This window comes from Schistocerca serialis, chromosome 12, assembly GCF_023864345.2.
Source record: "Schistocerca serialis cubense isolate TAMUIC-IGC-003099 chromosome 12, iqSchSeri2.2, whole genome shotgun sequence".
NCBI lineage: Eukaryota > Metazoa > Arthropoda > Insecta > Orthoptera > Acrididae > Schistocerca > Schistocerca serialis.
In genome coordinates, this window is record NC_064649.1 from 161,940,427 (window position 1) to 161,958,247 (window position 17,821).

Sequence of the window (17,821 nt, forward strand, 5' to 3'; positions counted from 1 at the left end):
GTTCCATAACCCTGTAACTCACTAACAAGGGAACCTCCCCATCGCACCCCTGTCATATTTAGTTATAAGTTGGCACAGTGGATAGGCCTTGAAAAACTAAACACAGATCAATCCGGAAAACAGGAAGAAGTTGTGTGGAACTATGAAAAAAATAAGCAAAATATACAAACAGAGTAGTCCATGCGCAAGATAGGCAACGTCAAGGATAATGGGAGTCAAGGAGCGCCGTGGTCACGTGGTTAGCGTGAGCAGCTGCGGAACGAGAGGTTCTTGGTTCAAGTCTTCCCTCGACTGAAAATTTTACTTTCAATATTTTCGCAAAGTTATGATCTGTCCGTTCGTTCATTGACGTCTCTGTTCACTGTAATAAGTTTAGTGTCTGTGTTTTGCGACCGCACCGCAAAAACCGTGCGATTAGTAGACGAAAGGACGTGCCTCTCCGATGGGAACCGAAAACATTTGATCGCAAGGTCATAGGTCAACCGATTCCTCCACAGGAAAACACGTCCGATATATTCTATACGACACTGGTGACGGCATGTGCGTCACATGACAGGAATATGTTGTCGACCCACCTAACTTGTACACTTGGTGAATGGGTAAAAGGATTCTTCTACCTTGCCCGAATTACGTTTTCTTGTGGATGTGATAATGACTCCCAAAAAAGTGATGAAAACATAAGAGTTTGTCACATAAACTGCAACAAATGAATCCAACAGTTTCACAGTCGCACAGTTTTCCTTGTGCTGTGCCAAAACATATGTTTTTAATGTTTTCAAATATTTATGTGCGAAGACCGTCAAATCCTGCATATGTCCAAGCAAATCTGAACATGTCCTGGAATTTTGGAGAGCGAAGTTGATTATGTGTGAGTGCCTGAACTTTGATAATTGTCAGAAAATAAACTCTTCATCTGAGGGAAGACTTGAACCAAGAACCTCTCGTTCCGCAGCTGCTCACGCTAACCACGGGACCACGGCGCTCCTTAGACTCCCATTGTCCTTGATGTTGCCTAGCTTGCGCATGGACTACTCAGTTTGTATATTTTGCTTATTTTTTTCATAGTTCCACACAACTTCTTCCTGTTTTCTCTATTGATCTGTGTTCGGCTTTTCAAGGCCTATCCACTGTGACAACTTATAACTAAATCTGAGGGGGGTGCGATGGGGAGGTTCCCTTGTAAGTACAGTCCTTGTAATAACACGCTCTCACCGTAGCCAATCAACAATCCCTGATACACCTCTCCATTCTCCTTTGCCTACTCTCGGTATGTCGCCGTGGAGTCTAAGTAACCTACGTTTCTTTCTCAGCCTTCTACAATCTATCCCTCTCTGCTGCTCGAGGCACACACTAACAGTTCTGAAAGGTAGTCTGTGTGTCACTTTTATTTTAAATGTGTCTGTCGACAGTATTAAACACTTTGCCTCCAAAAGAATTCTGTCGGATAATTTATTACTTATCTCGATAGAGTTTTCATTTCGTATCATTAATAGATCTTATTTCCGTGAAACAAATATCTGATACTTTTATCACAGCTCCTCACAAAGATGAGATGTTCAAAAGTGTAGTTTATAATGATGAGAACAGACACTGTTAGACTTGAATCTTCAGGTTTTGGCGGGGCAAAGACTGTTCCACTAAGTTTCGGGTGTGCAGCCGCAAGAAATCTCCTTCTTCTTCTTCTTCTTCTTCTTATATTTCGGCCGTATAACGTTCAACCATCTTCAGAGTGAGTCGCAAGACTGCCGCTCCAGTGCTCGCTTCCTCCCTTTATACTCGTGTACCGCATGCGGCCACAGATGCAAATGCGCCAGAGACGTTGGTCGGCGGCAGACACGTGCATAATGCGCGAGTTGTATCTATGCCTCCGCAGTCGATCTGTGTTGGGATATCGATACATCATTGTGGGTTGCACTGTGACGACGTCTTTGCGAGTTTATTACAGCGAGTGCCGTATTCCATGATTTATCGAGATTGAAACCACTATCTTTATTAATTAAATTAGTCGTCAAGCGAATTTCTATTGCCTCCTTCACTATTCAGTCCCAAAAGGATGATGTAGTTGCCAAAATTTCGACGTTGTCATACAACATACTGTGACCATTATCAATACAGTGCTCTGCCACTGCCGACTTGTTAGGTTGTAAAAGCCGTGTGAACCTCCGGTGTTCTGTACATCTTTCTTGGACAGTACGAGTTGTTTGTATGTAAAAAAGGCCACATTCACATGGAATTTTATGAACTCCAGATTTTCGGAGCAGCAAATCATCTTTGACGGAGCCCACGAGTGCAGCTGTCTTGGGTGGAGGACGAAAAATCACTTTCACTTTGTGTCTGCCGAGAATGCGTCCTATTTTTAAGAAGCCGACGCACACCGATCTGTATTTACGTGCAAATAGCTGCCACCATCCTGCCCAGACAATGAGTGTTCTCCGAACTTTGTCTCACAGAGCGCATATTATTTCTGACGAAAGCAGTCTGCAAGATGAACTTTCCCACTTACAAAAAGTGTTTGAAGACAATAGGCACTCTCCACAACAAATACAGAGGGGACTGAAAATGAAACCGATAGAGGCCACAAAGAAAGCAGAAGAAGATGAAGAAACCTTTAAATCGATGGCCTTCCTGCCTGTGGGTAGCCTCTCAGAACAATAGGACGCATTCTCGGCAGACACTAAGTGAAAGTGATTTTTCGTCCTCCACCCAAGACAGCTGCACTCGTGGGCTCCGTCAAAGATGATATGCTGCTCCGAAAATCTGGAGTTCATAAAATTCCATGTGAATGTGGCCTTTTTTACATACAAACAACTCGTACTGTCCAAGAAAGATGTGCAGAACACCGGAGGTACCCACGGCTTTTACAACCTAACAAGTCGGCAGTGGCAGAGCACTGTATTGATAATGGTCACAGTATGTTGTATGACAACGTCGAAATTTTGGCAACTACATCATCCTTTTGGGACTGAATAGTGAAGGAGGCAATCGAAATTCGCTCGACGACGAATTTAATTAATAGAGATAGTGGTTTCAATCTTGATAAATCATGGAATCCGGCACTCGCTGTAATAAACTCGCAAAGACGTCGTCACAGTGCAGCTCACAATGATATATCGATATGCCAACACAGATCGACTGCGGAGTCATAGATACAACTCGCGCATTATGCACGTGTCTGCCGCCGACCAACGTCTCTGGCGCATTTGCATCTGTGGCCGCATGCGCAGTCGCGCGGTACAACAGTATAAAGAGACGCAGCCAGCACTGGAGCGGCAGTCGGTAATATTAAAACGACTGACCAGGCACTGTATCACAAACGACACGCTGAGACCGGAGCAATTCGGTTTCAGGAATCACCACTCAACAACACAACAACTCCTCCGCGTCGTTGAATACATAACACACGGATACAACACATACAAGGCAACCGGGACGGTGTTCCTGGACATCGAAAAGGCTTTCGATCGTCTGTGGCACAACGGCCTAATACGCAGACTTAGTGACGCAGGGTTCCCCGACGGGCTCGTACGTCTCATACTCTCATATCTGACAGACACGAGTTTCAACACCGACGTGCAGGGCAAACAATCGACACGTCATGGTATCCAGGCAGCAGTACCCCAAGGAAGCATCCTAGGGTCCTTACTGTTTAACCTCTACATTAACGACCTCGCAGCTACACACAACACGACGGTAGCAATCTACGCGGATGACACAGCCATCCTTGCGCAAGATTGGAAGCCGTCTAACATTAACTCACGACTACAGACTGCACTCAGAACGGCGGAGCCTTGGCTGGTGAAATGGCGTGTTAGAGTAAACGTCGACAAGTGCGAGGCCGTTCTGTTCACTAGAAGACCGAAGCAACTGCGCAAACATCAGCAGTGCAACCCAATAACACTACACACACGCCCAATACGTTTCCGCGAGAAGGTCAAATACCTCGGTGTCTGGCTGGACAGGAAACTACTCTGGGGGGACCACATTCAACACGTGACCAACAAAGCTAACGCGAGGCTCAAACAACTCTACCCTACGCTTAACAGGCGTAGCACACTGAACAGGAGGGTGTCTAGGTCCATGCACATGACACTTAGGGGACTGATGACCACAGATGTTAAGTCCCATAGTGCTCAGACGCATTATTAAAAAAAAAAAAAAACATGACAGTTATCCGACCCCTGATGACGTACGCAGCCCCTGTCTGGGGATACGCTGCGGCCAGTCGCCTGCGCCGTCTGCAGCTCACACAAAACAAAGTACTCAAAGTCATGAGCAACGCTCCGCGCTACACATGCATCGCGGACCTTCACCGGGAATACCGGTTAGATACCATCTTGCAGGTATTCCAAAAACTCTCCACACGACTGTACAATAACACGAGACAATCGCGCAACCCGTTAATCCTTTCTCTGGGTAACTACGACCACAACCATAGATGGCTAGGAACTGAACGTCTATGGTCTGCAGAACGCTAACACGACAGTACTGGCGAGCCCCTGCAACACAGTTATTACTGGAAACCCAGATGTGCGACCAGCCGAAAAACAGGCAACCGCAGGGAAACCGTACTGTACACAGCACGCAAACCAGCCACGCACACCCCCTACACCGTCTGTGAGCCGGTCTATGACCGATCGCCCACTAATCCACAACGACCTTGAACTGTTGCAGGGACGCAGCAACTGCAGCAAGCGCCGCAACAAGCTCCAACAACGACAAAGGTAACGATGCACGATACCTCGCACTAACACAACCACACCTGGCACGCAGACAGCGAGCCGCTACTGCCCTTACTACCCGTCCTACTGTCGCACAGGTTTTTTCCCCTTGGCTCTTGCCTTGGCACTTTTTTTCCTCTGTCCTTCCAACCGCTACCCTTCAATCGTTTTCGACCACTTCTATCTCCTGATGGACCATGTTAATGAGTAACCTTACCCAGACGCATGGACAACACCACAGCCCGCATCCTGTGACGCCTGAGTCAAAAACTAACATGTTATACGGAGGTGACAGTAGAACTTTTGGTTTGGTCACCACGTTGGTGTGGGCGTGGAGCGGCCCCATCCTTATTAAAACTGGAGCGGCAGTCTTCCGGCTCACTCTGAAGATGGCTGAACGTTATACGGCCGAAATATTACAAGAAGAAGGAGATTTCTTGCGGCTGCACACCCGAAACTTAATGGAACACTGTTAAACTTGTACACATCAATTCACATAATTGATACGACATTATAAAAATGAGATACTGATGAACACTCTCACATGACGCCAAGATTATGAGGTGAACCCCACCAGTGCCAGCATGTGCAGCCTGTAGAGTTTGGAACCAGTAAGCTTAGTACTGGAAACAAAATTTCACTTCGGAAAAGGCACCAGTAGTGCACAAGCAGTCCAAGAGAGCCATGCTGATGTTAGAGAAGGAAGCAAAAAAAAAAAAAATAAACTCGACTGCCAGTGTGAGACAATCTACACAGGAAGAAGAATGTCGCTTTCAAAAAGTTATTGGCTACAGAAAAGTTACGAAGAAGAGGAAAAGAATTATTATTTTGCTCCATTACAAATAAAATGGTCACAGAATATCGATTAATATCTACGTGACACAGCCTATACTCTGCGATAGGTCGTCACGGTGTTAATGGGAGGTTCCCATGCGACGGTATTAATCCAGTGCGGCAGAGGGAGGGAACTACAGAGCACGTAAACAGTTGCCGCCTGCACGGGGAAACCTACTTTGTCGTCAGCCGGCTCACTGTGTCCCCTCTCCCCGCGCAAACCACCACCACCACGACCACCACCACCACCACCACCAGCACCAGCAGAGGGGGGCAGCCCCCGCACCGACACCGCGGGGGAGGACGGCACGGATTTCCTGCGGAACGGTTTGCGCAGCAGAGTCGCGAAGTGGTGGCGCACCTGCTGTCTCACCAGCGCGAACGTGGACTCGGACGTGCGCCGCTCTCCGCCCTGAAACCCATCACACAGCCTCAGCCTTCGGCGGGTCGGGAGAGTGACGGGGATCCGTGGCGCAGCGTGGGACGCCGTTCACGAAAGGCGAGGATGTGGGGAGGATTAGAGCTGAAGTGCAGCAGCAGGCAGACAACTCACACAAGTGAAACACACTGGACAGTACAGGTTTATTCGCAGCTACTTTTGGGGTTTCAGAAGACAACTGCGTGAAAACTTCGAGACTTTCAGAAAAATGGACACATCACATTTGACAGAGCGTATCTCCGAACTTCTAAACCAAATTACGGGTTCAATACGGGCAGTGTCTGTGGCACGCAAATGTGAATACGGTCGTCCAGCTCTCGCCCTGCACGATCCGACATTACATTTGGGACTGCATTAACTATCCCTCCCTGCAACTCTTTCCTAGTGAGTAGATCACACAGAATTAACCAGAGGACGCCTAAGGAGGGGGTTCGTTGAATCCACAATTTTTTTATGTCCTCTGCTTTTGCCCAAGTAACTTTCATACTACATTTTCCCTCTGAGTTATTGTTTGTTGGCTATTTTATGAAACGTTAGTGTCAATATATTTTATAGAAAATTCCTGCTTTGAAAGAAAAAATAAATAAACTTATTATGGGTCCAACAAACCCCCCCCCCCCCTTTGGCTTCCATGCTATAGAAAATTTCACTTAGTAGGATTTCGTATTTCTCATCTCCACAACAATGTAAGTTAGTTTCTTGTTGGTTGGTATTCTTGATATTCACAATAATCGGTTTACTTTCAGAGGAAGTGATTGTTGCTGTCAGTCAGCTGTTATTTATCTTGTAAACTTGCAGTGAGTTAGTGCAGTTCCCAACAGGTAGGCCTCCAGTAACTTTGGTGTCCTACACAGCAAAAACGAAACCAAGTAAAAACGTACTGATGTTGTCAACAATGCACCAAGATAAAGGCACTGTTGGAGGAGAGAAGAATAAAACTGAGATAAATGCGTATTATAATTGCACTAAAGGTGTAATTGATACCTTTGATCAAATGGTGCTTATGTACACCTGCAAGAGGGGAACAAAGAGATGGCCTCTATCTGTATTTTACTCTCTCATCGACATTTGTGCTATCAATGCAACCACCATATTCATCCAGCAACATCCGAGATGGAATGAAAAGAAACACAACAAACGGAAATTTTATCTTCTGCAAACTGGGATGGAACTAGTGAAATTGCAGGTAGACGAAAGAGGTGCCAATGCAAGAGGGTTATCTAACCACATTGTTCAATCTATGGAGACTATTCTACAAAAGAAAATCAAAGAAGTGACAACAGAAGCACGTCAGCCCCCTGCAGGGAAAGGTCGGTGCCATATTTGTGTAAGAAAAGCTAAAACAAAGAAGCAGAAGTACAACAGTCTAAGTAATCAAAAACAGTATTGTGGACAGTGTCATAAACATGTGTGTAACACGCATTCAGAAGAAAATGTGAAGTGTGTCTCTTGCCTTGAAGTTGAGGACTCAGAGTAGTCTATTGTATATGAACACATCTGCATTTTGTATTGTAATATGTCAATTTTTTATTCACTCAATCCAATATTTATAACAATTAACAACATTTATAAACCGATGCCTTAGTTAAAATACATAAACCATTTTAAAAGTTGCAATTTTTCCTCAGTAAACTTATTTAATACCTGTGGGCTCGCCGAACCCCCCCCCCCCCCCCCCTAGGCATCCAAATTAGAAAAAAAGGCTTGGGCGTCCTAGGGTTAAGTCAGGCGACTGTGGCAGCCACTGAAAAAGAGAACAGTCATGGCGAGAAGAACGTCCGAACCGGCAACGGTGCAGTTCGGCACTATGGTATTCGTGAACATCTGAAAGAAAGTGCGGTGGAGCACTGTTGCAGAATGAAATCTCCACTGACTTGCTGTAATTCTAGCACAAGCTATTGCTGCAGCATGTCCAGGTACACCAAACTACAAACATAAAAAAAAGTTTTGCATCACTTCGGTCCCGAGAGTTCCGGAACCTGTACAGAAAATTGGAGTAGAGATCAACAAAAATATCATTTCCGCCCTTTTTATTGCTCATGAAAACCACACATTGTACGTTGTAGCACCACACAGCGAGACCTTCAGAGGTGGTGGTCCAGATCGCTGTACACACCGGTACCTCTGATACCCAGTAGCCGGTCCTCTTGGATTGATCCAGGCCTGTATCCGTCGTGCCACACTATCCACAAGTTGGTCAAGGCACTGTCAGTCCAGATTGTCCCACCTCTCGATGACAATTCTGTGTAGATTCCTCAGAGTGGTTGGCGGGTCACGTCCGTAAACAGCCCTTTTCAAATTATCCCAGGCATGTTCTATAGGGTTCATGTCTGGCCACTCTCGTCCAGCGGTGTCATTATCCTGAAGGAAGTCATTCACAAGGTGTGCACGATGGGGGTGCAAACTGTCATCCACGAAGACGAATGCCTCGCCAATATGCTGCCGATACGGTTGCACTGTCGGTCGGAGGATGACATTCACGTACCGTACAACCGTTACGATGCCTTCCGTTACCACCGGCGGCGTACGTCGGCCCCACATAACGCCACCCCGAAACAGCAGGAACCTCCACCTTGCTGCACTTGCTGGACACTGCGTCTAAGGCGTTCGGCTTGACCGGATTGCCTCCAAACGCGTGTCAGACGATTGTCCGGTTGAAGGCATATGTGACACTCGTCGATGAAGAGAATGTGATGACAATCGGGACTGTGTCCGTGGTACAATATCCACAGTTAACGTCTACCTTCAGGAGTTCTGGGAACCGGGCTGATGCAAAACTTTTTCTTAATGCATGTAGTTGCAGTTTTCTCCACAAAGAAAAAGACTCTGTAAACTTTTGAAAAGGACACGGTACAAGACGTGTTTACTTTATGCAAATAACAAACGTGTTCCACGATCTCATGTGGATCTCCTATGCCCCAAACATGCACATTATGGTAATTCACTTTTTCAGGGGCTCTGTTACTGAAAACCAACTTCTGTGAAAAACCGTCTTCTCTAGTAGCCACTGCAAGTCATTGCAAAAGTCATAATGAAGTGCACTGCCACAAGTAATCGGCACATCTAACAAATTCTGCTAGTACGTGTTTGCAGAGAGCGAGCCAGACAGTCGATTGTGGTATCTGCAGATTTCTGCTCACAGGTCGTTTATTTCTTCGGGCTTCTGTTGAATGATTCCTGCACCTGATCCACCTTCTCTGTTGACGGTTCCTGTCAGCCTTTTGCCTTCACACTACATATGTAGAAAATCTCACACAATGTATTGTACCACCCTCGATTATTTTGTGTGTCGGATCTTTTACCAGATAACTGGTACGAAATCACTGAACTGTCACAACTGACTTACATTTAGCACAATCATAGTCTTAAAATGCATGCATCGCTCCATTAAACACTATTTGGATCACCTCAACCCTAGTAGTTTGCTCATCAACTACGCCACACCACATATTACGAACTGAAACTTGGAGAACTGCTCTATCCACCGATGTGTGTCATTTTTCTGTATGGCCTGTAGCTATCCCACAGTCATGTCCTCGAACCCCAGAGGTACCCTCTAGTGTACCAGCACGTCTGTCGTGTGTGAGACGATGTGGTGTTCACACCTGACTGCAGAAACAAATACAAACGTAAAGAAAATACGCAGCCATTGACATCAGTGGAGCATGCTCAGAGCAATGGGATACAACATATACAGAAAGGTTTACGGAGTACACACAAAGTATTCGTGACCACTTCTGCTGCATATCAATACACAGGAAGATTTTGGGGATAGACAGAAAGCATTTGTGAGCACTTCCGTTGCATATCAATATAGCCTACAGATACCATGTGTGAGAACTGTGCCACATACGAACAGGAAAATCTGAACTAGACGAACAAAGGACAGACAAAGCACAACACACAATACCGCAACGATGCCAACATAAAAGTGCTTTCTGTTGTTGTTTATTTTGTTACTAGTAGGTGTCACAAATAAAAGTTATACAAATGCGCTGTGTCTGTGCGAAAGAACAGACACCACGCAGAATCTGCAGCTGTGAAATATTATACGTGACTCGAAGGGGGATCACTGCTGCCAGCTGTAACGGGACCTTTAGCGGAAGCGGCGGCGGTGAGGGAAAATGTATACCGGACCGGGATTCGAGCCCGGGACCGCTGCGCCAGCTGGGACACGGCGTTATCCTGACAGTAGACACTACCTCGGTACGCACACTCCCACCGAGCGCCACCTATCTGCAGTCCCTGTCCACTACACTCCCATTCACTACTCAGAAATTCCCACAGGAGGTACGACATAATTGTGCATTCGCACCGAAAAAAGGGGATCCATTGCCCAGCTAGGCTTACCAACTGTACAAATGCACAGTGCCCATCCGAAATACACAGCCACGTCCCAGAGGGCACGACAGTTACTGCACCGGCCTAGTAAGCCGCAGACCCCGGGTTCGAATCCCGGTCCGGTAGGCCTACACATTTTCGCTCGTCACTGCCGATTCTGCTTAATGTCCCACTGCAGCTGACAGCAGTACCCCTCCTTCAATTTACATATAAGAAATAAAGTTTCATAAATGAAATGACTTCAAGTTAGTATACATCGAGAAGGGTAGACACGGACATATATGGGATTCACTGTTTCAACTCTAGGAAAAATAACAAGTTTCATTGTCAGTGGAAATACACGTTAGGTAGGCAAAGTTGGAGGTAACACAAACGTCTATATATTTAAAAAACCACTTAGTAATGCATTAATCTGTATTCTAAATTATTTCTAAGAGATGAAATTATAGACATCCCAATCATCTATTCATTTATATTTAATTGTTTATGTCCTGTGACAGGTCCAGGGCAAGTCAAATGTTAGACATTACTATGAATGTTCTGTCCTTATATGATTAAAAATACATCTGCTAATTAGATAACAGATCATTTCAACCATAAGAATTTTACATAATTTATCAAGATTAATAGATATTTGTCTTAAGTGTATTTTCTAATCTGCAAATACATATAAATACATCATGAGTTTACTCCAGAGTTGTCAACGGATTCATTTGACGAATGAAACCTTTGATCTGTAACAAACAACTTGAGTCTGTCGTTTAACGGCTAGCTCAGCTTTCTCTTCCAGTTTGATGCAGCCCGGTAGGCTGTTGCACCATTTTACTTCACTCAGTAGGTCCGTCTGTCGACAGGAATCCGTTGTGGTTCAGGAGTCACAAATGTCAGGGTAGCTCCCCGTTTTACAATACACGCACAGTCGTTCGGTCGATAAGCGTGCGAAGTTTCTAGATATTCTCCCACAAAATAAAAAGTATTATTTGTGCGGACTCGGAATGTTCAGGAGTTCTAATGTAGAGAATAATGGATGACACGTCTCTCGTTTCTTTTTGTTTCAGATTATTCTGCTAGCACATTCCCAATTTTGAATATATTTTCACTGCAGATCGAATTACCCTCGAATGACCGGAAACGGGAAACACGTATTACGCACGTGTTACACTTAGGCATCAGGGAACCACAAGTTTGTTAACGGAAGGAAGTGGGGAGGTAAAAATCGTACAGATGAATACAATAAACAGATTCAAATCGATGTAGGGTGCGGTAGTTATTTGGAGATGAAGAAACTTGCTCAAAACAGAGTAGCACGGAGAGCTGAATCGAATTACTGTGTGGATTGAGGACCACAGCAACAACAGCAACATACTGTCTGTCCGTTACAGCTCATGTAGCACGTAAGGCCGGCATTACTCTATCAAATTTCTTTGTCAAAAATATTTGATGGTGTAATAGGGAACTTTGTCAAATGTCGTCCAATATCTGATCAAATCTAGGGCCTCGCTGTAGATTTGATCAAAGAAGTCGCTTGTCTTCTGTTCACTGCAATGTGACATGTTACCGCATGGAGCGCTAGCATCGCTGCAGCGGTCTGTCGTCTGTAGTGTTTTTATAAACATTGCGGGTAAATACAATTGGTTTGTGCCGACAACTACAAAATTAATAGAGATATATGAAGCTGATGAGGCGCTTTACAAAATTAGGCACCCTAACCTAACATCCCAACCCTCTCCTGTAGCAAGGAATCGGAGTGTTACAGTGAGCCTGTCTCCTGAAGATGTAGCAGTCCTTAAGTGAATATTGTGCTTTGTGATATGAGGATACACTTCACTGAGCACATACAGAAATGTATGCTCATCCATTCTGAAGTAATTGATGTACGACTTGACGTCTTCCACTGTAAGCTCACGTAACAAGTTTTGTCGAATGCTTTTATCGTGTTGTCGTAAAACCCACGGTTTCACCCAGGTATGTTTCCTTTTTTTTCCCGCTTCTCTTCCGCATATGCACACAGTGCAATTGTGGTACATGCAACTGCTGCGGTTAATAACAAGTTGTTGTCAGCCATCTTGAACTTTGAGGAAAAAATATGACAGTGTAATACCCCTTCTAGCGCTACGTCAAAGATCTTTGTCAAATATATTTGACGGAATATTTGATCACATCTTTGATCAAATCTTTGACAAAGAAATTTGATTGTGTAATACCGGCCTAACCCACACTTTAGCGGTAACAACCTGCGTCTGAATGTTCCGCTTTAGATTGTTCTGCAAATACTTAGGAAAGCATTTTACACTGTCAAGAAACTGAAAGCGAGGTTGGCAATTCGCAATGAAACCACAAAAGACTATCCTCAGCACGTGCTGCACAGAGAAACGACGAACTGCGGGGTGGCGACGCCTTCCAGAGCTGCACTCTGCTGCCACGGTCGACGGCGCACTTGCGGCCGAGCAGAGGAGCGCAGTCGGCGACCGAGATGACGACGTCGCCTCAGATAGGCCGCCGACGTAACAATATCTCGGGCAGAATTAATGTGAATGTTACGGCAGTTATTCGTCGAGTCAAGTGTCTCGCAAGCTTATCTGTATCGAGTGATAATTTAATAGTCGGAGACAGTTGTAAATACTGACAAGGGAACCTCACCTTCGCAACCCCCTCAGATTTAGTTACAAGTTGGCACAGTGGATAGGCCTTGAGAAACTGAACACAGATCAATCGAGAAAACAGGAAGAAGTTGTGTAGAACTGTGAAAAAAATAAGCAAAATATACAAACTGAGTAGTCCATACGCAAGATACTTTAATAGTCGGAGACAGTTGTAAATACTGACAAGGGAACCTCACCATCGCAACCCCCTCAGATTTAGTTACAAGTTGGCACAGTGGATAGGCCTTGAAAAACTGAACACAGATCAATCGAGAAAACAGGAAGAAGTTGTGTGGAACTGTGAAAAAAATAAGCAAAATATACAAACTGAGTAGTCCTTACGCAAGATAAACAACATCAAGGATAATGTGAGCTCAGGAGCGCCGTGGTCCCGTGGTTAGCGTGAGCAGCTCTGGAACGTAAGGTCCTTGGTTCAAGTCTTCCTTCGAGTGGAAAGTTTAATTTTTTATTTTCAGACAATTATCAAATTTCAGGCACTCACACATAGTCAACTTCCCTCTCCAAAATTACAGGACTTGTTCAGATATGCTTGAACATATGCAGGATTTGACAGTCTACACACGGAAAAATTTGAAAACGTTAAAAACATATGTCTTGACAGAGCACAGGGAAAACTGTGCGACTGTGAATCCGTTGCATTCATTTGTTGCAGTTTATGTGACAAACTCTTATGTTTTCATCACTTTTTTGGGAGTGATTATCACGTCCACAAGAAAACCTAAATCGGGCAAGGTAGAAGAAACATTTTACCCATTCGCCAAGAGTACAAGTTAGGTGCGTCGACAACATATTCCTGTCATGTGACGCACATGCCGTCACCAGTGTCGTATAGAATATATCAGACGTGTCTTCCTGTGGAGGAATCGGTTGACCTATGACCTTGCGATCAAATTTTTCGGTTCCCATTGGAGATGGACGTCCTTTCGTCTACTAATCGCACGGTTTTGCGGTGCGGTCGCAAAACACAGGCACTAAACTTATTACAGTAAACAGAGACGCCAATGAACGAACGGACAGATCACAACTTTGCGAAAATAGAGAAAGTAAACTTTTCACTCGAGGGAAGACTTGAACCGAGGACCTCTCATTCCGCAGCTGCTCACGCTAACCACAGGACCACGGCGCTCCTAAGCTCACACTATCCTTGATGTTGCCTATCTTGCGCATGGACTACTCAGTCTGTATATTTAGCTTACTTTTTTCATAGTTCCACACAACTTCTGCCTGTTTTCTCGATTGATCTGTGTTCAGTTTTTCAAGGCCTATCCACTGTGCCAACTTATAACTAAATCTGAGTGGTGTGCGATGGGGAGGTTCCCTTGTGAGAACATTCCTACGGAAATGGATTGTACGAATTACGTAAATATTCGTATCCATATTGTAATAAAGTGAACTAAAATTTTACATGTTACACTTCCACCCAGTCTCCTCCTGGATTGCACGAAAAATAAGTGGTCGTGCTGGCAGAATGTACAGAATTTAGAGAAAAACCTAACGAATCGACAAACAGTGGAGATATCGAGTCGTCGACACGCACAGAAAACGGACTGAAAACTGTGCCCGCTTCTGGACGAGTCCTTTTTCTAGGCCAGACTGCACAGGTACACTGTGCTAAGCACACACACTGTAGTCCGGCAAACCGGTGTGAGGAGAGCTCACTGAACAGCTGCATAAAATATCACTGGTGTCGGTCTGTTGCAGAATTTTGGTACTCGTTTTATGCTTTTGTATCACAACGGAGGGGGATCTGTTGAGAGGCCAGACAAACGTGTGGTTCCTGAAGATGGGCAGCAGCCTTTTCAGTAGTTGTAGGGGCAACAGTCTGGATGATTGACTGATCTGGCCCTGTAACACTAACGAAAACGGCCTTATTGTGCTGGTACTGCGAACGGCTGAAAGCAAGGGGAAACTACAGCCGTAATTTTTCCCGAGGGCATGCAGCTTTACTGTATGGTTAAATGATGATGGCGTCCTCTTGGGTAAAATATTCCGGAGGTAAAATAGTTCCCCATTCGGATCTCCGGGCGGGGACTACTCAAGAGGATGTCGTTATCAGGAGAAAGAAAGCTGGCGTTCTACGGATCGGAGCGTGGAATGTCATATCCCTTAATCGGGCAAATAGGTTAGAAAGTTTAAAAAGGCAAATAGATAGGTTAAAGTTAGATATAGTGGGAATTAGTAAAATTCGGTGGCAGGAGGAACAAGACTTTTGGTCAGGTGAATACAGGGTTATAAATAGAAAATCAAATAGGGGTAATGCAGGAGTAGGTTTAATAATGAATTAAAAAAATAGGAGTGCGGGTAAGCTACTACAAACAGCATAGTGAACGCATTATTGTGGCCAAGATAGACACGAAGCACACACCTCCTACAGTAGTACAAGTTTATATGCCAACTAGCTCTGCAGATGATGAAGAAATTGATGAAATGTATGACGAGATAAAAGAAATTATTCAGGTAGTGAAGGGAGACGAAAATTTAATAGTCATGGGTGACTGGAATTCGTCAGTAGGAAAAGGGAGAGAAGGAAACATAGTAGGTGAATATGGATTGGGGCTAAGAAATGAAAGAGGAAGCCGTTTGGTAGAATTTTGCACAGAGCACATCATAATCATAGCTAACACTTGGTTCAAGAATCATGAAAGAAGGTTGTATACCTAGAAGAATCCTGGAGATACTAAAAGGTATCAGATAGATTACATAATGGTAAGACAGAGATTTAGGAACCAGGTTTTAAATTGTAAGACATTTACAGGGGCAGATGTGGATTCTGAACACAATCTATTGGTTATGAACTGTAGATTAAAACTGAAGAAACTGCAAAAAGGTGGGAATGTAAGGAGATGGGACCTGGATAAACTGAAAGAACCAGAGGTTGTACAGAGTTTCAGGGAGAGCATAAGGGAACAATTGACAGCAGTGGGGGAAAGAAGTACAGTAGAAGAAGAATGGGTAGCTCTGAGGGATGAAGTAGTGAAGGCAGCAGAGGATCAAGTAGGTAAAAAGACGAGGGCTAGTAGAAATCCTTGGGTATCAGAAGAAATATTGAATTTAATTGATGAAAGGAGAAAATATAAAAATGCAGTAAATGAAGCAGGCAAAAAGGAATACAAATGTCTCAAAAATGATATCGACAGGAAGTGCAAAATGGCTAAGCAGGGATGGCTAGAGGACAAATGTAAGGATGTAGAGGCTTATCTCACTAGGGGTAAGATAGATACTGCCTACAGGAAAATTAAAGAGACCTTTGGAGAGAAGAGAACCACTTGTATGAATATCAAGAGCTCAGATGGCAACCCAGTTCTAAGCAAAGAAGGGAGGGCAGAAAGGTGGAAGGAGTATATAGAGGGTTTATACAAGGGCGATATACTTGAGGACAATATTATGGAAATGGAAGAGGATGTAGATGAAGATGAAATGGGAGATAAGATGCTGCGTGAAGAGTTTGACAGAGCACTGAAAGACCTGAGTCGAAACAAGGCCCCAGAAGTAGATAACATTCCACTGGAACAACTGACGGCCTTGGATGAGCCAGTCCTGACAAAACTCTACCATCTGGTGAGCAAGATGTATGAAACAGGCGAAATACCCTCAGACTTCAAGAAGAATATAATAATTCCAATCCCAAAGAAAGCAGGTGTTGACAGATGTGAAAATTATCGAACTATCAGTTTAATAAGTCTCAGCTGCAAAATAATAACGCGAATTCTTTACAGACGAATGGAAAAACTGGTAGAAGCCGACCTCGGCGAAGATCAGTTTGGATTCCGCAGAAATATTGGAACACGTGAGGCAATACTGACCCTACGACGTATCTTAGAAAATAGATTCAGGAAAGGCAAACCTACGTTTCTAGCATTTGTAGGTTTAGAGGAAGGTTTTGATAATGTTGACTGGAATATTCTCTTTCAAATTCTAAAGGTGGCAGGGGTAAAATGCAGGCAGCGAAAGGCTATTTACAATTTGTACAGAAACCAGATTGCAGTTATAAGAGGCGAGGTGCATGAAAGGGAAGCAGTGGTTGGGAAGGGAGTGAGACAGGGTTGTAGCCTCTCCCCGATGTTATTCAATCTGTATATTGAGCAAGCAATAAAGGAAACAAAAGAAAAATTCGGAGTAGTCCATGGAGAAGAAATAAAAACTTTAAGCTTCGCTGATGACATTGTAATTCTGTCAGAGACAGCAAAGGACTTGGAAGAGCAGTTGAACGGAATGGACAGTGTCTTGAAAGGAGGATATAAGATGAACATAAACAAAAGCAAAAGGAGGATAATGGAATGTATTCGAATTAAGTCGGGTGATGCTGAGGGAATTAGATTAGGAAATGAGACACTTAAAGTAGTAAAGGAGTTTAGCTATTTGGAGAGCAAAATAACTGATGATGGTTGAAGTAGAGTGGATATAAAATGTAGACTGGCAATGGCAAGGAAAGCGTTTGTGAAGAAGAGAAATTTGTTAACATCGAGTATAGATTTTAGTGTCAGGAAGTCGTTTCTGAAAGTATATGTATAGATTGTAGCCATGTATGGAAGTGAAACATGGAGGATAAATAGTTTGGACAAGAAGAGAATAGAAGCTTTCGAAATGTGGTGCTAGAGAAGAATGCTAAAGATTAGATGGGTAGATCACATAACTAATGAGGAGGTGTTGAACAGAATTGGGGAGAAGAGGAGTGCGTGGCACAACTTGACTAGAAGAAGGGACCGGTTGGTAGGATATGTTCTGAGGCATCAACGGATCACAAATTTAGCATTGGAGGGTAGCATGGAGGGTAAAACTCGTAGAGGGAGACCAAGAGGTGAATACAGTAAGCAGATTCAGAAGGA

General features: G+C 44.2%; 1 protein-coding gene across 1 annotated transcript in view; it reads right to left on the reverse strand.

Moving 5' to 3' along the window:
* The window catches only part of LOC126428018 (tyrosine-protein kinase Fer), a 638,139-nt gene that overhangs the window by 115,739 nt on the left and 504,579 nt on the right, over positions 1-17,821 (reverse strand). The window contains exon 8 of the mRNA XM_050089898.1: positions 5,731-5,964. Coding sequence (XP_049945855.1) covers positions 5,731-5,964 — 234 coding nt within the window. The remainder of the gene's footprint in view (positions 1-5,730; positions 5,965-17,821) is intronic.